At 35.4% G+C, this 27,014-nt stretch overlaps 1 protein-coding gene across 6 annotated transcripts in view; it reads left to right on the top strand.

Annotated features, from left to right (window-relative positions):
- The window catches only part of Not1 (CCR4-NOT transcription complex subunit 1), a 710,948-nt gene that overhangs the window by 480,500 nt on the left and 203,434 nt on the right, over window positions 1-27,014 (top strand). For 5 of the 6 annotated variants that reach the window (XM_090381951.1, XM_090381950.1, XM_090381952.1 and 2 more), the window contains 4 exons: window positions 181-321; window positions 6,728-6,832; window positions 12,784-12,903; window positions 17,619-17,813. In XM_090381951.1, coding sequence (XP_090238077.1) covers window positions 181-321; window positions 6,728-6,832; window positions 12,784-12,903; window positions 17,619-17,813 — 561 coding nt within the window. The remainder of the gene's footprint in view (window positions 1-180; window positions 322-6,727; window positions 6,833-12,783; window positions 12,904-17,618; window positions 17,814-27,014) is intronic. The other variant, XM_090381947.1, reaches the window with a different exon arrangement.

Here is a 27,014-nt window from a genome sequence, read left to right as displayed (position 1 = left end):
GTACTTGCTTCAAAGCAGTTCTGATTAACGGTGCAAGTTAATTGAATATACATAAAGAGTGTTTTGTTAGAAATTAAATATAATTAAGATCCAGCATATGAAATTAATTATATTTGATAAAAGAATTTGATGTATATGCTTATAATAGTTTCCAACCCCACACTTTCTTTTCTCTTTTAGGGAGCTAGTCAACAGCAGAAAGATATGGTGGACCATGCAGCCTCAGTAGTAGCTGCCGATAATGTAGAATTGGCTTGCTGCTATATTCAGAAAACAGCTGTAGAAAAAGCAATTCCTGAAATTGATAAAAGGCTTGCCACGGTAAGTACCCTTTCTTTGTCAGTATGATTTCAAATAAAAGATTTAAACTCTGTCGTACTCTAGCATTGAAGACGACTTTAAACAACAAAAAAAGTTTTCAAATTTGCATATTGAATGGAGTTAAACCTAGACACAGTTACTCACTCCCAAAAGACTATTATTTAACAGTAATGCACTTTTACTATTATAATTGCAATTGCTGATAAGAGTTTTGGAATTTTCTAAGTGCATTGTGTGCAGAGAATATCTTTAGTTGCATCAATTACTACTTGTTTGCTGCAAAACCTGGCAATCTCATAAACATTTCATTTTCTGGAAAAGAAAAAAAAAATGGCAAGTAAGGAGGATGTGTTGCACAAATGTTTAGTGAGCTCTTATTACACGAGAAATGAGCCATCTGTGGCTGAATTGTCACGTGATCTTTCAGTCTCCTTCTGTCCATTCTGGGTGTTTGAACTGAATTGCCTCTTGCAGTCATTGCTACTCCTGTATGTAGTTTTTATTTTTTTCTGTGAAAAAGAAATAGAGAATAACCCAAAATGCATCCCATATTCTAAATACGTTATGTGAAATATGGGATGCACTTTGTCTTGCTCTCTGTTTCTTTGACATAGTGCTGGGCTTAATGGCGATTCCTACTTATCAGTGACAAAATTACTCTTAACTGTGTGCTGTGTTAGTTACACATCTATAGAGGGGTGGCTTAGTAAATGTAACATGGAATTGTATAATTTGAATAATTTGTTTGCATGAAGCAAAGTAGTAGCTTTATTAATTTACATGTATTTCTTTATTAAGTAATCTAATAATTATAGTTTGCCTTGGTATTCATTTAGAGTAAACATTGATTTATTTGAAGATGGGGTTTTTGGGCGATCTTTATTGTAGCATTTATCATTATTTTTTGTATGTGATGCAAAACTAATCATCAACATCCTACATTAAGATGACAAAGAAGTACAACATAAAATTACAAAATCTGAGAAAGGAATTTTTTCATATTTTTTTGCTTTGTATACTATACATTGGTATGATTTTTCAGTATCAAGTGATGGGAAATGTGATGTAATCAGAAATTTTCAAACAATTAAACATAGGAGTGTGCACGGCAAAGGAAGAATTGAATTTAGAAAAAAAAAATCCTGCTATCCAGGATGGTTATGTTGTAAAACAATCCCCAACCAAATAAATAGATGTAGCATTGCAAAATTATTATTTGTTAAATGTTTATTTACATTGTTTATCATGTTCATATAATGTTTCTTATATCATTTTCATATATTGTTAGGGTAACTAAGAGTAGAAACAGGTGCATGTATACTTGCTTGTACACCAATGCTAGGAGTATAGTTAATAAATTTGATGAGCTTGAAGTGCTAGTCAGGACATCAAAGGCAGATATTGTTGGGATATCAATTCTGCAAGCTTATACCTGTGGTGTCACACAGATATAAGCAGTGCAGAATTGGAATTTGGGGAGTACAATGTGTAAGAAAGGATAGACAGGACAGAAAGGGAGGAGGGGGTTATGCTGTTAGTTAAGAAACACAAAATCTAAGGAAGTGCATCCAATTGATGTAGGTGGACAATGCAATGTTGAGTCAGTTTGTTGTGACATAAGCACTGGGAAAGGAAAAATGAGAGTAGGTGTGTGTTATAGGCCTAATGAATCTGATGAGTATAATGAGCAATTGTGCAGAGAAATAGAATGGGCCAGTAAATCAGAATGTCTTATAGTGGTGGATTTTAATTTTCCAGATATTGACTAGAGAATTTTTTGGATTTATTGGATAACTGTTTTCTACAGCAGCATGTTCGAAAGGCAACCAGAGGGAGTAATACTCTTGATCTGATTATCAGCAGTGATTATTCATGCATTAAGGATTTGCAGATAAAGGAACCACTGGATGACAGTGATCAGAATGTACTGATATGGGAATTACTTAAAGATGTAACTACCATCAAGGCTAACGGGAAGGGCTTTTGTTTTCGTAAAGGTGACTACAGTGGGTTCAGACAGTTTATAAATTCTGTACAATGAGATCAACTGATGATGTTACCAATGCTGAATTCTAAATGGGAAGCTTTCAAGGACTTAATCTTGGAGACTACTAGCTTTTCATTCCAACTAAGAAATACTAATTCCTAAATCAATGTCAGATGAATTAATGAGGCTCGTGGCAGAGAAGAAAAATGTATGGGATGCATATAAATTATCAAGTGACACAGAAGCCTCTGACATATAAAATTGTCTGTAATCAAGTCACAAAGTAAGTAGTAGTAGTGGCATGTGATGCAAGAAAGCAAGTGTTATGAGCTTTTGCAGCATCAGCCAAAAAAAAAAAAAAATCACACCATTCCCTCCAAATGCCTGTCCAGTTCCTCCTTAAATTTATTTAACCTATCAACTTCCACAACGACAGATGAAAGTTTGTTCCAGCAATTAAATACCCACTGGCTAAAGGCAAATTTCCACACATCTATTCTACATCTGTCTTTTCTTAATTTGAATTTATGCCCCCTTAGGTTCGTAATCTGAAGAAGTAGAAGGATCCCATCAGAATTCAGCGTGCTCAACCTATTCAAGGCCTTATACACCTCAGTCAGATCACCGCACAGGTGCCTAGTCTCTCATGGTACTACACTCAGGGAAGTGGAAAGTGAAAAATACTTGGGGGGGGGATAATTGTGCAGTCAAATATGAAGTTCTTTGAGCTTTGCAGATGGGCTGCCAGGGAGGTCAATGGAGTCTTGTCAATGTTATATAGGAATTTTGCTAGAAGGGACAGGAAAGTGATTATCCCGTTGTACAAGGCAATGTCAGGCCTCACCTAGAGTACTGTGTACAGGTCTGGAGGCCTCCTTTTAGAAAGGTTGTAGATTTGCCTCGAGCAAGCTGAATGTTGATGGGATTCTTCCTCCTGCTGAGATTAAGAACCTGAGGGAGCATAGATTCAAATTGAGGAAAGACAGTTTTAGAATAGATGTGTGGAAATTTGCCTTTAGCTAGTGGGTGGTATTGATTGGTGGAATAGGCGTCCATCTTTTGTTGTGGAAGTTGATAGCCTAAATAAATTTAAGACTGAGCTGGACAGGCATTTGGAACGAATGGAGGGGTGAAGTGGGAGGGGGTTTTTTTTTGATGATGCTGCATAAGCTTGCTTTCTTACATCGTATGCCTCTGAAAATGCTAATGCTTGCTAATGGGGAAATGGCAAAAAAAAGTAAAAAAAATTATTCGGAAGAACAAAAGACCATGTACCGTTGGTGAGATTGAAAAGGGAGAAAGAGGAGGTAGTAGTGGCTTTAAAAAATGTGCCATCTTTGATTGCTAGAGATGGCAATAATCAGAGTGATACCAAGCTATAGCCTAATAATAATTAAAAATTAAAATAATCAAATTGAAAGCATCTTGCTTCTGTACTATTATTGGAAGGTGACACTGTACAATATTGGGCATCTTCTGACCAAACTGAAAACTTGTAGTTTCTTTAAAATACATGATGCCCAATGCAGTTAATCTCTTATGCTAAACCAAAACTATACCAACCGTATTAAGTATTCAGAGTTTATTGACCGCTTGCTGTAAGTCTTTTTTTTTTTTTTCCATTTGATTGATTAGACTGCATGCCTTCCTGTGAAATAAATATTTGATGGATATTTATTACTATCTAGAAAGAATTTCTCTATGGAGATTTGTACAGCATTCAGTTAACGTATGTACATCATGTTGCTGTTTTTGGGTAATTGTTTAATTAGACTGGTAGAATGGTGGCAACCTCTGATATGGGTCTATTTAAAGAAGTTAAATGTGAGAAAAGCCATATGAGAACTATCCACGGTTATCAAATTGAAAAGTACAGTCAGTTCTGCTATAACGCAGTACATGTATTTTGCACATTAAAAACAACAGGGCTCTTTGGAAAAATAGGGATGGGGCAGAGCACTCAAAAAAAAAAAAAGGTCCAGTCTGGTAAGTAAAACACTAAAAAAAAGTTATAAACCCAATAATATTGCTAACACAGGTTTAAACATCTTAAATTTCTAATCAATAAATAAATATTACAGTAAATATAGCACTTTACCTTGACAAGATGTGTTTTGCTTGGTTGATATTTCTGTTCACTGACATTTTCTTCTTTTTTTTTTTTTTTGATTGTAAAAATTAAAACAGTAAAAAAAAAAAATCAATAATGAACACAGGATGCAGTTTTGGTGCTGAGTTTTACATTTGCCCCGTCTTACTTGCAGATGAAATCACGCATGAGCCAATGCGAAAATCGCTTTATAATCGCATTGTTCTCTAATATATAGTCGCATTGGAGCAAATTTGCATGTGAAAATGCACGTTTACAGAACTGACTGTATAAGTGATGACCAGTGAGTAGCACAGACTCCTATTCAGGTTTCCCTAGACCCTGTAATCCTCTAATAGAGATGCAAAATGTAACATCCCTTCAGTTCTCACTGTGATGAGTTCACAACTGTTTCTATATGGCAAGAGCAAGTGGACAGTCTACACCTGCCCCATTTAGAATAATTTTGGCTATTGCATCAGTGAATTTGAAATCTTTGTTTGGTAGACTATTTTACACCTGTACTTTTGTTTAAAATCTTTCAAAATTTTTTATCTTGTTATTGGTTAAGAAATTTTAACTAGTTCCTAACGAGATTTTTTTTTCTTATTATTTATTGTTTACTCTTTTTGCTGTGATCATTATTTTCTTATTCAGTTTTAAGAATATATAAAGGCTTTTCTACTTTTTAATAATTTTCTTAGGCTTTTTTCTTTTCTTTTTAAGGTGGATTAATATTTTCCTAGGATAAATTCTTACTTCTCATATTTTAAGCTACACTGCTTACCAGGCAATCACCAGTATTTAGTGGAATAGTGGATGAAAATATGACATTCTGGTTTGCATTACAAAGCTACTTCAAATAAAACAGAACCTACAGTCATGGAGCTCCATATTTCAGTTGAATGGACATGCAAAGTTGTACTGGTTCAAACATGCATCGACCTTACTTGTTTAATGTAGCAATTTCTGCTACAAGTAGATGCCATCTTTCTCTCTCTCTCAACACACACACACACTGCTTGTGCATCAAATCCTTATTTATTATAAAAAATGTTTACTGGCTTTGCTATTACATTTGCTAGAAGTTCATCTTTTCTAATCTCTATATAATATATGAAAATCTTTAGCACTTTATTCACATTATTCTGGATGACCGCAGTTGGATTATCTTGATACAACTGATTGCTGATTGATTAATTAATTAACTAATATTATATAAAAGCAATTATTTTTGCTTCACTGCATGTACCTCACAAAGTATTTACTCAAGGTTCTCTGTTACTTTATTTCCTCCTGGATTTTTTTAATAAAAATTGAAATTGAACAATTATTTCCTGGATCGTCTGGGATTTAATAAAAAAGAAATAAATAGAATACACACCTCAAAGCTTAGGTATGCAGTCAACATTTTTGTAACATAGCTTACATACATGTTTCCTCCTGTATTTTAATAACAGTTAAAAGACAATACTTATTTCGCATCCCTGCTGTGATATGATAAGAACATACTACAATTTAATATATATTTATAATAATATATTTAATATGTATATATATATATATATATATTTAGTAAACGTGACTGAACTCTGAACATCCATCTTATGGCCCTTTCATTCCTTCAATGAGCACTCAAAAGGTGGTGCCAGGTGGCAAAATCCCTGCCCCCCCACATAGCTACAGCAGTAAACGTATCTAGTGCTTCGGCAACAATATACAATATTTGGATAGCAAATGTGATATACTTCAAAATAAAGGAAATAATAATTGCCAATTTTATATTAGACTGATTTTAATGTAATTTTGAATGGCTTGACAAATATTTATAAAAGAGCTAAATATAAAATTTCATGAAAATCTGTGCACTGGGATTATCAACAGATATAGTGAAGGCAAATAGACACTTTAGTGTAGTCAGTGCAGTTTTTGTACCACAAGTTAGCCACTCCTCTTGTGTTGTATCATGCTCGGTTTGGGCCATAATAAATCTTGAATGTTAATTTTCCCCACACTGACATCTCAATAACAATAGAATTTTGCTTAAAAGTTTACTTTTAAGAGACCATTTGATTGTATCCAAATGAAGGACAAGGGAAGCATTGGCACAGCTTATCCCTCACTATCTAGGTAACATGCATTATTATAAAAACAAACTGCTTAAAAGGCTTCTTCTTTTTTCTTTTTTTTTTTTTTTTAAGAAATATTTTCTTGGAAATGTATGCAAAGTATTGCATGAATATGTGAATCTAGCAGTGTAAGTTTTTTTTAATGAATTTTTTTTTTTGACAGAATTTGTTATAAATTATGTACATTCTTCTGAATTATAGGAATATGAATTGCGTAAACATGCTCGAAATGAAGGCCGTCGATATTGTGATCCTGTAGTTTTGACATATCAAGCTGAAAGAATGCCTGAACAAATTAGATTAAAGGTAATGTTTTTCATTTAATGTTTACAATTTGAACTTTTATAAGTTAGATATGCTTGCAAATAAAATCTGAAACCTTTGTTATATGAATACTTAAAAATATGTATGTTTTGAGGTGTCTCTAACCATTCCTGCTGAAATAGGGCAGAGATGCTTCATACTATAGTGCGCGCACGCACGCACGCACGCACGCACGCACACACACACACACACACACACACACACACACACACACACACACACACACACACACACACACAGTCTTCTTTGGCCCATGGATACCATACCACTGCTTGTCTCTTGCAGTTATGAAGAAAGCTTAGTATGTACCAATGGAACAGTTTCCTAACCATTATCCCAGTGACTCTGCTGGGCTTCCAGATTAGCATTACTGCAATTCATGGCCCTGCCATGAAATGACATACTTGTAGAAACCAAAATTTTGGCTGTGGTCTTTGGGACAACCCATGGAAATTTGGAAAGAGAGATCCTGATGGTTGGTCCTACTGGGATGACTTACTTAGGATCAATTGGCTGGTAGAGGTGTAAGTAGGGTGCTTGGATGAATTATTGGATAGCCTTGACGGACCACTTCTCTGTGCGGGGGGATTAAAAGCTTTAAATCTTAAACTATTGTACAAGGTTTCCAAAAAGTAATAGTGGAATTTCTGTTGCCTATATTAAGAATAAAGAATGTTTTCAAGAAATTAATATTTTATTTCTAATTTTACTTAAAACAATTTTAAAAAAGTCGACACATTTCCAAATGTTTGTGGTTCTGCATATTTATAATCGATATTCCACTTATTTTCTCACCCATTTTAGCATATCAGGCTTAACCTGCTGAATGGCCTCTCATTCTTGCTTTCAAATGAACCAGATATGGAAATTTTTTTGCACTGTAAATGTAAACAATATTGGGCCAATGAATCAAAGAGTCTTATAATGGGGGATTTTAATTTCCCAGATATTGACTGGAATTTGTGGGTTGGTCACTCACACACTAGCAAGGCTTTGGTGGATTTATTGGTTGATTGTTTTCTACATGAGCATTTTCGGGAGGCAACTAGAGGGAGTAATACTCTTGATCTGATTCTCAGTAGTGATTCTTCATGCATTAAGAATCTGCAGATAAAGGAACCACTAGGGTGCAGTGATCACAGTGTGCTGAAGTGGGATTTACTCAAAGAGGTAACTACCATGAAGGGTAAAGAGAAGGGTTTTTGCTTTCATAGAGGCGACTACGGTGGTCTGAGACAGTATTTAAATTCTATATGGTGGGACCAACTGATGATGTTACCAACAGCAAATTCAAAATGGGAAGCATTCAAAGAATTAATCTTGGAAGCTACTAGGCTTTTCATACCAACAAAAAAATATTGTTCAAGATTTAAGCCTAAATGGATATCAGATGAACTAATTAGACATGTAACAGAGAAGAAAAATGCATGGGATACATATAAATTAACATGTGACACAGAAGTTATGATAGATATACGCTGGTCTGTAACCAAGTTACAAAGGAGATTAGGCAGGCGAAGGCAGATTACGAGAAATCTTTGGCAAAGGATGCAAACAAAAACAGCAAAGAATTCTTTACTTATGTAAACTCTAGAAGGAAGGGGATGAATCAGATTGGTCCCCTTGATATCGATGGTTCAACTGTTGACAATCCTGCTCGGGTGGCTAACAAACTAAATGAGTATTTTGCATCTACATTCACACATGAGTATTTATTTAGGGAGGGGAATGCCAGAGGTGAATTGAATTCTGGCAGTGAGCTAGATGATTTTGTAATAACTGAGAGGAAGGTGGAAGAGAAATTGTTGAAGATAAACATAAAAAAGGCACCCAGGATGGATGGGATCTATCCAGTTATATTAAAGGAGGCAGCAAAGGAAGTAAGCAAACCCTTAGCCGTAATTATGAGAACTTCTTTGGACTTAGGGGAGGCCCATAGACTGGAGATGTGCAAATGTGACCCTAATTCACAAAGGAGGATCAAAGAGCACACTAATTAAAGACCTGTTAGTTGAACCTCTGTTCCAGGAAAATTAATGGAGACACTGGTAAAAGAAGCACTGCAGGATCATCTAGACAAGACTTCAGTTATAGCTCGGACACAGCATGGTTTTGTTAAGGGAAAGTCTTGCCTGACCAGTTTGATTGGATACTATGATGTGGTCACAAAGGAACTGGATGTAGGGAATAACTTTGATATCATATATCTGGATCTTAGAAAAGCTTTTGATACTGTTACATATGGAAGACTGCTGAACAAATTGGAGCTGTGTGGCATTGGAGACAAATTGCTGCTATGGATAAAGGGATGGTTGAGTGGGAGAAGATGGAGAGTGGTAATCAATGGTCGCTGCTCACTGTGGACTAATGTTATTAGTGGAGTCCCTCAGAGTTCAGTGTTGGGTGCATTGTTGTTTTCTGTATTTATAAATGATGATGGTATATCAAGCTTAATGTCCAAGTTTGCAGACGATACAAAGGTTGGCAGAGTTGTTAAGGACTAATGACAGTACACTGCTGCAACAGGATCTAGAAAAGTTGAGCAGATGGGCTGAGAGGTGGTAAATGAAGTTTAACATTGACAAATGTAAAGTACTACATATGGGAAGCAGTAACCCCAGAGTAACGTATCAACTCTGTGGTACTACTCTGACAGTGGTAGAGAACGAAAAGGACCTGGGGGTAATTGTGCAAGCAGATATGAAGTTTTCTGAGCAGTGACGACTGTCTGCAAGAGTAGCTCATGGTGTCTTGTCAATGATATTCAGGAATTTTTCTAGCAGGGATAAAGAGGTGATTATCCTTTTGTATAAGGCAATGGTCAGGCCACACCTTGCGTACTGTATACAGGTCTGGAGGTGTCATTTTAAGAAGGATGTAGAGCTGTTGGAACGAGTACAGAGAAGGGCAACAAGATTAGTGAATGAAACAAAGGGTTGCTCTTACGAAGAAAAGCTTAAGCTTTGCAAATTAGTGTTTGTAGACTAGGCACCTGCAAGGTGATCTGATTGAGGTGTATAAAGCCTTGAATGGTTTGAGCCTGCTCAATGCTGATGGGATTCTTCCTCTTGGTCAGAATAATCACTTGAGAGGGCATAAATTCAAATTAAGGAGAGACAGATGTGGGATAGATGTGCGGAAGTTTGTCTTTAGCCAGTGGGTAGTTGGTTGGTGGAACAGACTTCCATCCTGTCCAGCCCAGCCTAAATAAATTTAAGGCTGGGCTGGACAGGTATTTGGAACGAACAGAGGGATGAAATGGGAGAGGGTGGTTTTTGTTTTTTTTTTTGGCTGATGCTGCATAAGCTTGCTTTATTGCATCATGTGCCTCTGCTAATGCTAATTGTGCCCACCAAATACGGAAAATGCAGAAAGGTCAGGGAATGACCACCGCATATCCCAGGAGCAATATGGCCTTAGTTGCTAATGTTCCTAAAAACCAAATAACAAACTAACAAACAGTTAATGCTAATAATTCTTTACAAAACCCATAAAAAAAATATCAAGGGTGTTAAATCAGATCTTCTAAATGACCATTTAGTTGGAACATCTTCCAGGAAATCTTGCACTGAGAACTTTCATAACTTCTCATGGAAAAATGTGGTGTTGTGACATCCGCTGGAAAATTAACATGTTTGTGTGGTCATTTTCTTGCAGCTGAGTAAATTAAAAATTTTCTAATGTGTTCAGATAAACTTGCCCACTGTGTTTTTAACAAATCCCCACCAAACATTCATCTTCGGTCTATCATGAATGTATTCTTGAACCACTTTCAGTTTCCAATCCCCATATCCAACAATTATGATGATGTACCTGTCCATTGATGTGATACATAGCTTCATCAGTAAACATGATAGTGTTAAACAAATTTTAATCATCTAGACGATTTAAAAGTATGTTGACAAATTCCATACTTTTTGTTTTGCCATCAGGTTTAATTTTCTGCACCCTATTAATTTTGTATGCATTCAACCGAAACTATGTACGTAACACATCATGGTGTGTTATTTGAACTTATAATTCTAAACTCCAAGAGTGAATTGATTTATTAGTGATACCAGTGTAAGATGTCCTAATAGCTTCCACAGTTTCTTCTGATATTTTTTTACCTTCCCATTCTTGTATGGTTTAAATGCTGCCTATTTCTTTGGTGAAACCATTGTATAATGTTGTTGTAATGTGGTAGGTCTTTATTAAATTCATGCTCGAATGCTTGTTAAACTAATGACCGATTATGCTCGGCTATCAACAAAACACAACACACCTTTTATTTCAGAGTAAACATGACTAGGCAACTATACAATTCTGATATGGGCTGTTGTTACTATGCAGTAGTTTGGTAAACACTTAGCACCTACTGTTAAACCTGTCAGCCACTGGTGAAACTATGTAAATTATTGTGTAGTGTTTTCTTTCTTCAATAATAAAAAGCATATTACACTTAGTGCATTTTGTATTTTTGAAGACAATTTCACAAACCTCGCCATTATTTTTCAGACACCCAATATTGGAAAAAATCATACCTTTTACAGAAATGTTCCTAATTTTTAAAAAAATATCGATGTACTAGTGTTTTAACTCAAATTAGACCAAAATATGACAGTCCTGGTAATTTAACAAATAATATTACTTAAAAACAGTTACTTTATTATTTTTCAGACACCCAATATTGAAAAAAATCATACCTTTTACTGAAATGTTCGTAATTTTTAAAAAAATATCGATGTACTAGTGTTTTAACTCAAATTAGACCAAAATATGACAGTCCTGGTAATTTAACAAATAATATTACTTAAAAACAGTTACTTTATTACTTGAAGTATCAATTTTTGTTATTGTTCTATTTAATTATTTGCATTTAAAAGCTAAAGAGCTGACTCACATTGCTGATACCCAATGTGAGTTAGGATTAAATTTGAATGCGTCTGCAGTTCTGTCCAGACACCATAAGAAATGATAAGGTGGAGTATGTGATGATGTGGACCTTATCAAACAATTCAGTACTAGTGAGGCTGTGCTTGTTAACAGGATAGATTGTTTCTATAGGGATGGGATACACTTAAATTAATAGAAAATACTGATGCTATTGAAGCAGTATTAGACAGTCTGGAAAACTGCTGGTTTAGAGGGAATGCAAACTAATAGATAAACTTCAACCAGAGAGCTGAAAGTGGTTCTCACTCTGCTTCTCTTGACACATGCAGCAGCCTGACACCTGGAAAGCCAGGTGTCAGGAATTACAAGGCATGCTGGGTTATCATGGGACAAGCAGATGTTTAGATTTGCTATCCAAAATCTGTAAAAATTCAAAAACCAAAAGTCATCAAGACTAAGGATGCTGGTTACAGATGTCCTTCCTGTATATGGAAACTAAACCATATCAAGCTTTCTGACAATTGCTGGCATGCATCCCAGTTTTTTTTTTTTTTTTGACAATTTTAATTTCATTAAATTTTATGGACCAATGTGAAAAAAAGTGTGCTCTTATCTCAAAGGGAATATTAATATTTTAATTTTGGTCACGTATATAAAATCAGACCATGTGGATTACAAGGTGTTTTAATATAATTAATCTTTTTGCTATCAAATTCTGTTGTTAAATTACATAATTCAGTTTTATTGCTAATGGTGATGTGGCAATCACTCTCAGGAAGGGTATTACAAGCCATTTAGAAATACTGTTGTGGGTCAAGGGTTTAATGCTTTGCCATTGTTTCATTTTATTATTTTACGTTACGTGACGGAATCCAGCGATGTATACTGGAATTTTTTATTTTTTTCTCATTTATTTTTGATTTTGACAAAAAAAAGGTATTTCTGTGAATGATAACAATAAATGAGGAAACTCATAACTGAATGTTACATTGCTTTAAATAGAATTTTTATTGATTCCAATAAATTCCCATTTCTGAATTGATATATATGTATATTAGGTGGGAGGCGTAACACCACAGCAGATGGCAGTTTATGAAGAATTTGCTAGGAATATCCCTGGATTTTTACCAACTGGTGAAAGAGAACCACCTACTGCATTCCTAACTAAGCCAGTTCCTGTAAGTTTTAAAAAACAGCCTTTCCATTCTTAATGTTTATTTTAAATGCCTATACTGATGAGTCTTCCTACCATCATCGCAATTTATTTGGAAGGACTTAATGGCACAGCTAATCATTGCTTTAAATTTTGTTCTTACATAAAAAACAACCATCTATCATGTAAAACAGCTAAACTTTTCCTTTAAGAAAAAAATCATGATGATGATGGAGATCAAAAGTGAATATCGCCCTGGAGGAATACTAAAATTCAGACTGATGTTAAATTTAATCTAATAAAAAAACACTTCCACTTTAACTCTATCAGGAGGAAATTCGGTTTTGTATAAATTGAACTTTGTGCATAAATTTTTTTATTTAAATATTGGTTTGTTCCTATTTTGACTTGATAACCCAACATTAAAATGAAATTGCCATTTGTAATCAGAATTCTTTTCCCTTTACTTTCATTGAAAATGTGGACAACACATGCTTGGCTAGCTGGGTAACAGTTACCATTTTCGAAAACTAAATAGTTTTTGAAATTTTTTTGTTTCCATTTTCATTTAAAAAAAAAAAAAAAAGATTTGTGTCTTGCAAACTACAAGTAAATCCTGAAGGAAAGCCATTTTAATACCTGTAGTGACACTTCTCCTGCATCCCTGTGATGAGGCCAGAAACTTTGGTGGTAAAGCTAACTTCCAGGGACAAAAAGGAGCATAAAATATATATTATTGACTCCAATTTGTCCTAATGGTGGATAGTCACCATTAGAGACAAATTGTGCTTTCAGTGCAATGATAGCCGACCGGGCTAGCCGGGTGGGTAAAGTGCTTGCCTAGCAACCCAAAGGTCGTGGGTTCGATTCCCACCTCGGGCTTGGATCAAAGTACTGCAAAAACCTTGGGAGGTGCATTATGGCCACAGAAGCCTATGCCCCAACAACTACAAAAAAAAAAAAAAAAACAGTGCAATGACTTACCAAATTGACCATGACCTTTCTTACCCCAAAATATTAAAAAGGATATAAATGGATAGGAACCCCTGCACCTTTATATTCAAAAATTTTTGATAATGCATTCACATCAACTGAGGCTTGAGTAAGATCTCTTCTTTCATTATTCAAATATGTCTTGTTGAAAGTGCAGCAGGTCACCCAAAATAGTCAAACTACTCCAATCTGAAGACACTAATAGAGACTACACAACCTTGATGTTCCAAACAGTCATTGCAGCTATCTTCCATAAATGGAATCTCCTTTAACAGTTTCAGTAATATCACCTCCGGTTTGAAGAATCAGAATTATGATTTGAAAAGATGGTAACTTAGCTCCAGCATGTAACATCATTTTAATTTTAGGTACACTAAAATTATCATGTTTGACCCTATATTCCAGATTCCATAAAATTTTATAAATGTCCAAACTTTTGTTACACTCAAGCTACATGTCAAGGCATGTGCTCAAATTATGGATATAAAAATCATTACCAAATAGAATATACTGCATCATCACCACTTTGCTATAATTACAAGTGCAGTCAGTTATCTGGCTTTTTTAAGAAAATCATGACTTTAAACGAAAAGAAAAATCCAAAAATATAAGAATGAAAATAAAGTAACATACCAATACAAAATAAAGCACTTTAAATGCATTGCCATAAGGTTTACATGCCTTTGCCTACTCAAAATAAGCCAGGTGGGCAGGAGCAGCAGTGCGTAGCACACGCTTCTTGATTAGACCAGGGTTCAAGCCCATGATCCACCAAATACGGAGGATGCAGAAAGGTCAGGGAATGACCACTGCATATCCCCGGAGCAATATGGCCTTAGTTGCTAATGCTCCTAAAAACCCAATAACAACAACAACTCAAAATAATCAGTCTGTAGTGATTCAGACAGAGATATATATTGATAGCAGATGGGCTTTTTGATGCTCTTAGTTTAGCATCCATCTTCCAAGCCATGTCTGATAGACGAAAGCAGTAACATGCCAATCACAGTTCCATAAAGTACCAGAAAAATTGCAAGCCAGATGCTATTGAGGAAAGATATTCACACCAAGCCAGTATAGAAGTAGTATATTCTTTAGTTTTAACCAAGGAGGCATGAGTAGATAAAGAGTCTGGATACTGCCTTTTTCCAAGATAAAGAGAAAAGCAGACCTAACTGTCACAAACACACTTCCCGTAGAAACACAGATGGGCCCCTCATTCTTTTTGAAAACCATTAAATGGAAAAATTACATATAAAGGAATCTTTGTGTGGTTTTCTGATGTGATCCAATCCATGTACAAATCTACAGCCATTTACTTGCAAGAGATTAATTTGATTTGTCAGGTGGCTCCCAAAGTCAAGAGTGACTCCATTCTGTGTATTGAAGCAACAAAAATACAGCCTGCTCCACCCATGAAGATGTAGCAATTCTTGTGTATATAAGTTGCATCTAGATAACTTCCCTCAAAAGAATTGCTCTTCACATTCTGCTGTATTTTGCTATAACTTCTGTTTTTGTATACTGTCAAAGAACTTGAACTTGTAGGACAAGCGCTAACTCCATCCTCCATTCTTCCCATTAAAGTCTAATGGGAACCAACCATTAGACTTGAATGGGCACCAGCCGCATTGCAGATCTCTGCATGTGGATAAAAGATTGCAGGAACTTTACTGGATTAGGAAAACTCTACAAACACTGGTTCACTTGCTGGTTCATTTGCTAACAGGGTCCACCTCAGTTATTGACCTTCTTTATGCACCCAATTCTCAAACATAGAGTGGACAGTGCTAAATAATCACTATCCTCTCTCTCTCTCTCTCTCTCTCTCTCTCTCTCTCTCTCTCTCTCTCTCTCAACATTTAGATTATATAGATAATGTCACTGAACATAAAACTAATTAAATACTACCTGCAGTTACCACAGCAACGGTTCAGTCATATAACCCCTGGTAGAATAAGTTGTATAATAAAACCAGAAAGAAACAAAGTGTGAAACTTATTTCTTATTTATTACCCAGAACTTTAAATCCAGTTAATTCCAAAAGACTAAAAGCCAAATTAAAACAAGTAAGGTGGACAGCAAAAATATATTTTATATACACTTTGTTTCTCCCATTACCAAAGACACAGATATTAAATTAATTTGGGGGGGGGGGAATCTAGCAGTTAAATGGCAAATACCCTCTGCCATCTTCCCTGATTCGATCAAATGGTCAGGACAGGTGTCAGCATATGACCAGTGTTTCCAGCATAACAAATTTATTTTTGGAAATTTTGTATCAACAGTTCTGGCAAATTTTTGTTTTCCTTAGCTCTCGCCAAACCTGAAATGGACAGATTAGGCTTATGTAACTACTGAACAGTATCTCTCACCAGTTGTTCAGGCAAAATATTTTTAAAAAAAAATTATATATGAAAGCAGCTCACACAGTTTCTTAAAACAAAAATCTGTGTGGATTGTGGTAACATAGTGTACACTTGATATGAGGATTAAATGAGTCAATCATCCATAAGGCATTTATCATAAAGGAGTAAAGAGTAGTGAGGGGATCCAAAATTTTTTTTTACAAATAATTAACCTTGTTACACAAGGTTAATTATTGGTAAAATAATTAAATAATGACAGCAACAAAAAAAGTAACCTTAGCCTTCTAGAAATTTGATTTATATCAACATCTCATGGAAAAGAGATTTAAAACCAGTAGAGATAGAGTTAGCATGATATATGAGGCAGGACTGTCCATTGGTGTTCCTTGAATTTGCTGGTAAACTATATTACCGTCAAAGACAACATTATTGAAAACACACAGATTGATAAGGTTATTCCAATATGTGGGATTGTAGTTTATTTAATTTTATTTTATTTTAATGATGAGTAAGCCAACAAGCTTCGAAAGGCGTCTGGGTGGTGGTGTCCACTGAGAATAAATAACAGTAGCCTCCTCTGCTAGAGAAGCTTTATTTATTCAAAGTAGTGCAATACCTGGTATCTGGTTGTGAAGGTAGCCACAATATGAGATAAAATTAAACAATGCCTTTACACTACGTATGTAGTTAAATTTATGGGTAAACTATGATGTATCTAACCTTCGTTATCTCATATTATTATAAGACTTCAGTATATAGACTTGGAGAGATCTTACTAATGTAAAAGTAATCACCCACAAGAAATTGCTCTGGTTTTTTCAGAGCATTAACCATTTGTATCATCCTTTGTCTGCTCTTAATTAAGCATCCTATTATTCACTGGAACAACTTAACTTTGTATCATTGCATCAGTTTATACAAAAACCGTTCATATGTGACTATATAGAGACTTTCTTTTCTTATTAGATCATAAATAGCTTACTCAGAATTGTTCCTGGCTTTCATTTTTTTTTTATTTAACAATCTCATAATAGCTTATCAGGCTAGATATTAATTTCCTATTAACAAAGTTAATAGGAATACATATGCTCTTTTCCATGTAATTTCATTACAGTGATGAAATAATAATAATAACATCATAATGTTCTTGTGATACATAGTTAATGACTGTCATAGTTTTTTCTGCCACAAAGATTAAACTTTTAGGTCTGTGGTTCTTTTTTGCCCTTGGTCAATTTGTCTCCTACACTTGAAAAATTTTCAGTCCCTATAATATTTATTTTGATTGGTTTATATTGTATCATTTTTATAGTTGTTTTTCATATCTAGCACATAAATTCTTTAAATAATAAATTATAAATCAATTTTTATACTCCAGCAGGTTATACAGTCATATGCAACAGATGATGCCTCTCAAATCTATGACAAAGTGATAACAGAATTGGAGCATTACATACATAGTGTTATGGCACCTGGCAATCCTCATCTAGCAGCTCTTCATAGTTTGCTTGAAGCTGTAATTCTTGCCCGCACATCCAGAGATGGAATGCTAGCACAAGCACTTCTCCAAAAGGTGTGGTATATTATTTATATGTACATATATACATGTGTATGTGAGGTGTTGATGATGATGAAGTGTGGGGACTGACTTTGTACCTTGAAACCTTGGTATCATAATGAGTTGTGACTTGTTGGAACTTGTTTGGTGACTCATCTAGAAATGATAACTGTATGACTGTCCCATTTATATGCAGTCAGTCTGAATTAGCACACATTGAATAATAGGTGTTTTTATGTGTTCCTTACATTTTAAAATGAGTGAATTTACATTACAGCAATGAATTTAAATCAAATTTTGTTTCAGAGAGTACAGTAGAAGCCAATGAAATATTAAAAACAGCTTTAGGAATAGGGCTGTGTGTCACTCAAACTGTTTTCAGTGGTTCACAAAGTTTAAAGAGGGCCATTGTCCATAAGAGATAATTCAGTTGCTTCTGTTTGTGATCTGTTTAACCAAGTGGAAAGTTGCCTGTAAAATTGGTATTTCTTGTGAGACATACCAATCAGTGTTAAAACAAGATTTGGGAATGTGACGTGTTTGGCCAAATTTGTGCTTTGCATGGCAGGATCATCATCAGTGTGCTAATGCTGACACACTTTTTTTTTTTTTTTTTCTATCATTATTCTCGACAAATTGTGGGTATATGGCTAAGACTCATAAACAAAGGACCAGTCCTCAGTAGATGACTCTTCTCTCAACACCAAAAAAAAGCAAGACAATCTCAGTTAAATGGGAAGATCATGCTTATCATATTTTTTTTTTTATTCACAGTGACGTTCTTTAAAAATTTGTCTCTCCTGGTTAAACACTGAACTAAGAATGCTACAAAACATTTCTGTGGTAATTTTATAATGATGTTCAGAGAAGATAGCTGGAAAATTGGGCTTGGGAAATTTGTTCTTTCATCATGATAGCACCCCTGGATGCTTTGTGCTGTCCATTCACAAATTTCTTATAAAACACTTTATCTGAAGAAAACCTACTATTTTTGGAAAATTTTTGGTTCTGTTTTGACATGAATTCAGACCAGTGACATGTTCCACCACAGAAGCACAATGACCTATCAACTTTATCAATCTGATGATTAAGTTTTTCACCAGAAGTGAACATTTTATTTCCCACAGTAACAGTAGTCATGCTGATGTGATTTAAAGTTCTTTGGTGATCTCATTTCCCTAACTTCTTTGCCACAGCTTTAATTAACCTCTTCTCTAGCAGAGGAGGCTACTGGTTGCACATGGTTGACAAGATCGGTAGTGGCCATCTATTCACTGGTTTGTACCTTTAAATAGTATGGTAGACAAATTATCACCACAAATGGCTGAAATAAGTGAAAAATGTTGGATGACTACTTATTTATTTTTTTTTTTTTTTCTTGGCACACCACTCAACCTGTATAGAGAACATACAAAATTCTTTTAACAAAGTATTTTATAAAGGGTATGATCAAAAAATTAAAGGACATTTGAGAAATGACGAAGATTACTGGATATTCACATGGATCTCTGCCAAAGTAGTCTTGTGACAATGTGTATCGATTCCAATGCATCTGGAAGAAGTTAAATAGGCTTCTTTTGGAACTGCTAATAGTTTTTGCCACATTCTAAATAATTTCCTTAGTCATTGCAAATCTGTGACATATCAGGAGCATGGGGGAATATTAATAATAAAACAGAGAGCTAAATTTAGTGAGTATGGTAGACTGGTGAGTCTACCATACTAAGGAGGTTCAGACTGAAAGCAGTTCCCAGGAGGCAGCTTCTTCTCGGAATGCGGTCTGAACCTACTGGACTCCTAATAGTTAAAGTTTGGAGTCTGTGGCAAGACCACACAAACACATTCTAATATTGATAGCATGCAGTGATCATTGGTCAGAATAACAGCCAGTATTTCTTTGTATTTGGTGTACTGCAATAGATGACTATCCTGTAAATTGAAGGAGTGTGTAAAGGCTAGGGTTAGGGTGACCATTTTAATTCTGCATCTGCCAGAAAAAAAAGAAAAAAAAAATGAATTAATAAAATAAAATAAATAAATAAATAAATAAACACACAAACAAGAGAAAGATTTCCCTCTCATGTTATTTCCAGTGTCAAAAAGGTCCTGTCTAGTTCCTCCTTGAATTTTGCTAAGCTGTCGACTTCTGGCACCCTTGCAGGCAACTCATTCTAGCATTCCATAATGTCTACTTGAAGGTGATCTTATAAGATTTGGTCTGTTGTTGCTCCCTAAGATTTTGTAGTGTGCCCTCTAGTTGTTGTCTGGCTTACCAGTGAATATATTCCTTCATCATTCATTTTACTAATTACATCCTCTCTTCATATTGGTAATGCTTAGCTCTCTCTTTTGCACAGTCTTTAGTGTCTTTTTGTAGATGCAGTCTATGGACTTAAAGTATTCTGTGTGGTTTCACCATCTTATAGAGAGGGATAATTACTGTCTTCTTTGTACTTGAAAAATTCTTGTAAATCACAGATAAATAGCATGTGCCATTCTTACTACATACTTACACTGCATGATAAACTTTGTGCCCTTTTGTATCATAATCTTCAAGTCTTCCTCATCCTAAACATCCTGTAATTCCTTTTTCTCTAATCTATAAATTACTTTTGGGTTTCTTTTCTCATAGTGCAGTATACCTTGCAATTGGTCGCACCAAAACTCTTGCTGCCATTTTTGACATTACTTGCAGTCAGTGTATAACCTTTTGAAGCAGCATAGCCTGGTTGTGAACATTAACTATTCTCCCAATCTTTATCATCGTACATTTTTTTTATAACTATCGGAAATTATCATCTTACAAACTATGATATGTACACTGAGTGATCCCTGAATTATGACCACCTATGTAATACTTCGTAGGTCCTCCTTTTGCCCTCAGTACAGCAGCTATCCGACATAGCATTGATTCAACAAGATGGCAGAAGTGTTCGAGAGGTATGGCCAACCAAGCTGTATGTAATGTGCCCACCAATGCAGGTATGGAGGTGATTGGTGTATCCAGACACCTGATATGCCTTTCCATAGTGTCCCACAAGTGCTCTATGGGATTGATATTGGAGGAGTTTGGAGGCCAGTCGATATGCTGGAAGTCAGAACTGTGTTCCTCAAACCATACCTGCACAAGTGCCCGATGGCTCGGCACATTGTCATCTTGGAAGACACCATCGGCAGTCAGGAAAAAGTGTAACATAGCGGAGGTGTACACATCAGCAAGCAGTTGACGATAGCGGAGACCACTGATACATTGTTCCACGTGTACCAGGGCTCCAAGTTCCTGCCAGTGAAACATGCCCCACACCATATAACCGTCTCCACCGGCCTGCACTTTTGATACCATGCATGATGGATCAAGAGCTTCGTGTTGTTGACGCCAAATCCATGCGCGACCATCCACGTTGTGGAGTAAATAGCATGACTTTTCTGACAAGCACATCTTCTTCCAGTCTTCTAACATCCAACTTGCATGCTCTTTGCACCGGGCGAATCTTTTATGCCGATGAACCTTGGTTAGGAGAGGATGCCGTAGGGGTCGTCTGCTGGTATAGCCCATACGTGTGATGCATGGTCATGGCAGATATTGTTCCGGGTTGGTCCGTGTTGTATTGGGTAGTCACCTCTTGAACAGTGCTGCTGTTCGTCTGTACGAGTCATCGGACCCGGCACTCACCTCTAACTTCAACCTTTCACTGATCTTTGCAGTTTTGCCATTGTTTGACCATTTTGATGCCAGTCCTGGTACACTTTAACTGCAGTGGCTCTCGAACACCCCCACCAGTTCAGTCGTTTGGGAAATCGAGGCACGAGCTCATCGAGCTCCCACAATCTGTCCTTTATCAAAGTTCGATAAATCTTTCCTTTTACCCATCACGCTCGGAATTTTACTACCTACTGAACCACTGACACCTTATCTATGCTGCACACTCTCGTACCTCACATGGTCAATGGGTCGCATTCACTTTTCATAAGGGTGGTCATAATTCAGTGATCACTCAGTGTATATGTCATATAATGTACATTTATTTAATTTTCTTCCTCTTCATCCCTGCTAAGCACAATCAAATAAGAACGTTTTCTCTGTTGCAGAATATCTTCACCTTCTGAACTTTCTGATGCAGCATCTAGATTTTGTGTATCTTCTCTTTAAAAAATCATTATTTTGGGATTGTTTGCTTTTGCTTGATAGATCTTTGGAAATTGCATGGTATAGAGCTAAGCATTTTTGAAGCTCTCTTTTGAACTTTGTGTTCCTTTCAGTCGAAGGATCTGCATTCAAAAAAATAAGATTCTAATTTCTTGGCCAAGTTTATGCCCTCCCGTATTCTTTTTAGGGTAAAATTTGGAACTTCAGAATTTTCACCTACGTGATTATCCTCTGAATTGATTTGGTTTACCTCCAATGCCATTTCCATCAAATCTGTTTGGCCAACCTCTCTTTCTATCAGTAATTCTTGAACGTATTCAGTAGTCTTATCGTCAAAACCTTCCCCTCCTACTGACTTAGCAAGTTCTACATTGCACCAATTCTGTTTTCTGCCGGTTCAACCATATTTCCCGAATGAAATGACTCTGGCCATACATTTTTCCAACACACATGTGTTGGAAAAATGTATGGCCAGAGCCAGTCTTTGAGCGATAAAACTATGATTCCAATACAATTGCACAATTGAAAAATGTTTCCATGCCTCCATCACTTCAATAGATTTGGAATCAATTTTTTCCAAAATCCATTGTAAAGATTTTCTGATATTAATGAGTTTTATAGGTAGATATAATGCCTTGATCTAATGGCTGAATTAAAGAAGTTGTGTTAGGTGGTAGGAACATTACTTCAACATTTTAGATAACTTAAATCTTTTGGGTGGCCTGGCTTGTGATCCAAGTAGTAATAAAACTTTGTAATCTAGGTTTTTGTGCTTTAAATAGTTTTCCACTGCTGGCACAAAACAATTTAGAAACCATTCTTTAAATAAATCACCAATTACTGAATTAAATTATTCCAATATGGTTCTTAAGAACAAAGTTTAGTAATGCATACACAGAAAATTTTTTAAATGACCAAATAAAAACCAAAATAACCTTACAAAAACCTTAAAAGTCACAAATTGAACACTCAAAGTGTCAATTTTTTATGGTCGCAAACAAGCACACAAGTTCAATAGCACAGAACCTAAACATGGGGATTTCCCAATAATATTTATTTATTTTTTATTTATTTATTTTTTTTTTAATAACAACTAGCAAGCCAACAGTGGGTATTCACAAAAAAGAATGGAAGTGTTCAAAAATTACATCCAACATAATAAGCAAGGTTTTCTCCAAAAGCTCAAAAATACCATGTTATATAAGTACCGTGTTGTGCGAGTATTGCTGCAATTTATCAATCGTGTTAAGAGTGAAACCGTGTTGTAGGAGTACTGTATTATACGGGGGTTGCCTGTATTTCTTTATCAATATCATTTAAGAATATAAGAAACAAGAGAGACCAGCATTAAAAATCTCCCATATCTTGTTAAAGGGGATTTTTAATTTTTCTGAAATTTCTTGGAACTTGATTGGGCAGTCCCCCAGTAGCAGCTTTATAGATTTTTTGAATGACTGCATTTTTAGAAATGAGGTTTTATCATCAGTTACTGGGTGACACAGCTCTTGCTTCCATATGGAAGGAACATAGAACATTCCCTTGGAAATCTATTACCATTTGATATCCTGGGGAAACCCTGTTGGGCTTAGTTGATTCACAGAAATCAGAATCCAGTGTCTTACATTTGGAAATGTGTACAATAAAATGTTGGAGAAATTCCAGTAATAGTCTCTCCTCACACGATTCTAAATAATTTAAAAGGAAAGTCACAAAGCAGAATCTTGTCATTGTTGCAGAAAATGAAATTTAAAAAAAAAAAAAAAAAAAATATGGGAACAAAGAGCAACGATGGGTTCAGATAAAATTACTGCTAAAAAGAAAGGTTTTCATCCAAGTATGGCTGTTAGTTCTTGATTTTATTATAACTGACTCACCTAAGTTGGTTGATGCAAGATACATAAACTGTAATATCCGGCCTTACATCCCAATCCCTCCCTTTCCCCAATTCAAGCATTAGAGATAGTCATTTAATGGCAGTGTACCATGGATCATAATCATTACTTTTGGATGTTATAAATTTATAATCGTACTCAGAAATCAGAATGGCTGAATTGTAAACGAGAGCTCTGTCTGCCCAAGATAATGCAGTCTTCGAAATGCAGATATACAATTACACCTAATTCTGTTTATGCACGAACTTTTTTTACACGAATTTGGTTTAACACGAATTCAAAATAAATATTTCATTCTCTTTTTACGCGAGTCATTTTGATTTAACACAATTTCTACGAATTTTTTTTGCCTAAATTCTAAGAAAAATTTTTTTATTTGTGACATATATTAGTATCATTTCTATATTACACGCACCAATAGATTGGATAACAGCTAGTGTATGCGTTTTGAAACGCGTGCTTTTGCTTACCAATGTGTACATCTAGGTATCTATGAATCATCAACGTTTTTATTGAATTTGGTGCACATCTACGGTATTCGTGCATTGTATCTTCGGCAGACACGTAGCAGTAAGCTCTATTTCAAAGTGAAAGAATCTTTAGTGAAATTTGTGCACATATAAATTTATTAATTTTGCCGATAGTCAATAAATTGTAAGTTTACAAAATTTTCATACCTTTTTTTATTAATTATAACTGAGATATTTTTCGGAAGCCCTTATATAATGTCGAATAATTCGCCTATTACCAAAATGAAAAGAAAGCGATTTCTTTGGAACTTAAAATTCAAATTTTAGATCGTCTTGCAACTGGACAAGGGGCTACGTCTGTAGGAAAGCATTTTGGTGTACATGAAGCTACCGTAAGAACTGTTAAGAAAAATGAAGCTGCAATTAGGAAGTCGGTATGTTCTGGAACAAAAGTAAGTGTTAATTCATCATCATATACAAGAGATATTGTTAAGGAAAAAATGGAAAAGGCCCTGGTAATATGGATAGAAGATCAGTCACAAAAAAGAGTACCAGTAGATGGAAATGCCATCAAGCAAACAGCACTAAGAATTTACAGACAGATTAAAGAAAAGGAGCCAAGCACTTCATCTCAGTTAAACAGAAAGTATGAATTTTCTGCGAGTGCAGGTTGGATGACAGGGTTTCTTAAAAGGGATGCTCTTCATAATATAAAAATTAAAGGTGAAACTGCATCTGCAGATGAATCGGCTGCTAAAGTATTCCCGCAGGAACTCGCAAAAATTATTGAAGATGGAGGATACACTCCTGATCAAGTGTGGAATGCAGATGAAACTGGTTTCTTCTGGAAACGAATGCCGAACAGAACGTATGTAGCCAAATCGCAGAAAACTGCTGGTGGTTTTAAGGTAGCTAAGGATCGTGTGACCTTATTATTTTCCTCCAACGCTTCAGGAGATCGTATGTTGAAACCACTGCTGGTAAATCGAGCCCTAAACCCACGTTCAATGAAAGGTGTAGATATCAATAAACTGCCTGTTCACTGGATGGCAAACAAGAAGGCCTAGGTGACCACTACTATTTTTACAGAATGGTTCAACAAATGTTTCGTCCCAGAAGTCAGACGTTATATGAATTTGAAAGGTCTCGAATTTAAAGTTCTTCTGATTCTTGACAATGCACCCGGCCATCCTGTCTTGGAACACCCAAACGTACAAATTTTATTTCTGCCACCTAATACTACGTCTTTGATACAACCGCTAGACCAAGGTATAATTGCGACAATTAAAACATACTACGTAAAACGAACATTCCAACACGTTTTGGACAAACTGAATGATGAAACACTAACAGTCATTGATGTGTGGAAGAAATTCTCAATTATGGATTGTATCAGTCAAGTTGGATTAGCATTAACTGAATTAAAACCAGCAACTTTAAATGTGTGTTGGAAAGCGGTTTGGCCACAATGTGTAAAAAGCAAAGATCCCATCATCCCTAATACGACCGAATTTCCCAACATCATTACAGTGGCACACAAAATTGGTGGAGAAGGATTCGATGATCTATCGTTTGAAGATATTGATGAATTGTTAACCGACAAAGCCCTAAGCGAAGATGAAATATTAGAGGTTGTCCTTGGACTCCTTATCCCACAGAACGTAGTGATAATGAAGAAAATGATCCTGTTCTAAATGCAGATTTAATAAAAGAAGGTCTGGAACTGGCCAGAAAATTAGGTAATCATTTTGTCAAACATGACCCTAATGAGGAACGCGCTGGGAAGTTTCAACGTGAACTGAAGTTGTTGACAGCCTCTTACAGAGAATTATATAACAGCCTAACCAAAACACGAAGACAACGATTAATAACTGAATTCGGTCGTAAAACCGGTGAAACATCAGCACCAGAGGCGACTCGTGCTGATTTTGCTGAAGAGATCACAGAAAGAATTTCATTAATAGAGGAAGAAGACGATGTCCACAACATTTCTAGTGATGGCAGTGATATTCCAGTCGTACGCAAACGTATGCGCCGTTTATTATCAGAAAGTGAAAATGAATAAAATCTTGTTATGTGTAAAACAGATTTTTTTTGTTCATGAAGAATTTTTTTTCATTTCATATGCATACAAATTTATTTTAGTACATTTTAATTACATATTATTACATGTGTATTTTGTTGAAATAAATTAATAAGCTTAAAACGAATATTTTGTGTGTTTTTTTTTAATTATTTTTACTGATTTTTTTAGATTCGGAACCAATCTTCTTTTCTTCCATAAATGATGTCTTTTTTTACACGAATTTTTTTTACACGTATTTTTCAGGAACATATCTATCGTGTAAAAACAGAATTAGGTGTACATTCAAAGCAGAACCTTTAGTTGCTTATTATAAAGCAGAACAAAGGCACTTTCATCCATCGGGATCAAGTACCCTTATGTTATCAAATTGCATCAGAAAAACATGTAGTTCAGATACAAACCAAAGCCAAACCATTCTTTCATGAGAGAGTATCTCAGATTGGGCTCTATGTACTGACACCATTCCGACCACAATCACATTGTATATGAATACAAAAAAAGGAAGAATGAATTAAAATTGGATCAGGTAATGTTGCAGAAGGATTGAACAAGTACAGGTGACCCCCGCTTAATGCTGATAATTCGTTCTGGAAAAACAGAGTGCTAAGTGAGCGCCGCATT

Source organism: Mastigoproctus giganteus, chromosome 9, assembly GCF_048544385.1.
Source record: "Mastigoproctus giganteus isolate SK-2022 chromosome 9, ASM4854438v1, whole genome shotgun sequence".
Lineage (NCBI taxonomy): Eukaryota > Metazoa > Arthropoda > Arachnida > Uropygi > Thelyphonidae > Mastigoproctus > Mastigoproctus giganteus.
The sequence above is the reverse complement of the archived record's forward strand: the minus strand, read 5'-3'. Positions and strand labels throughout refer to the sequence as shown.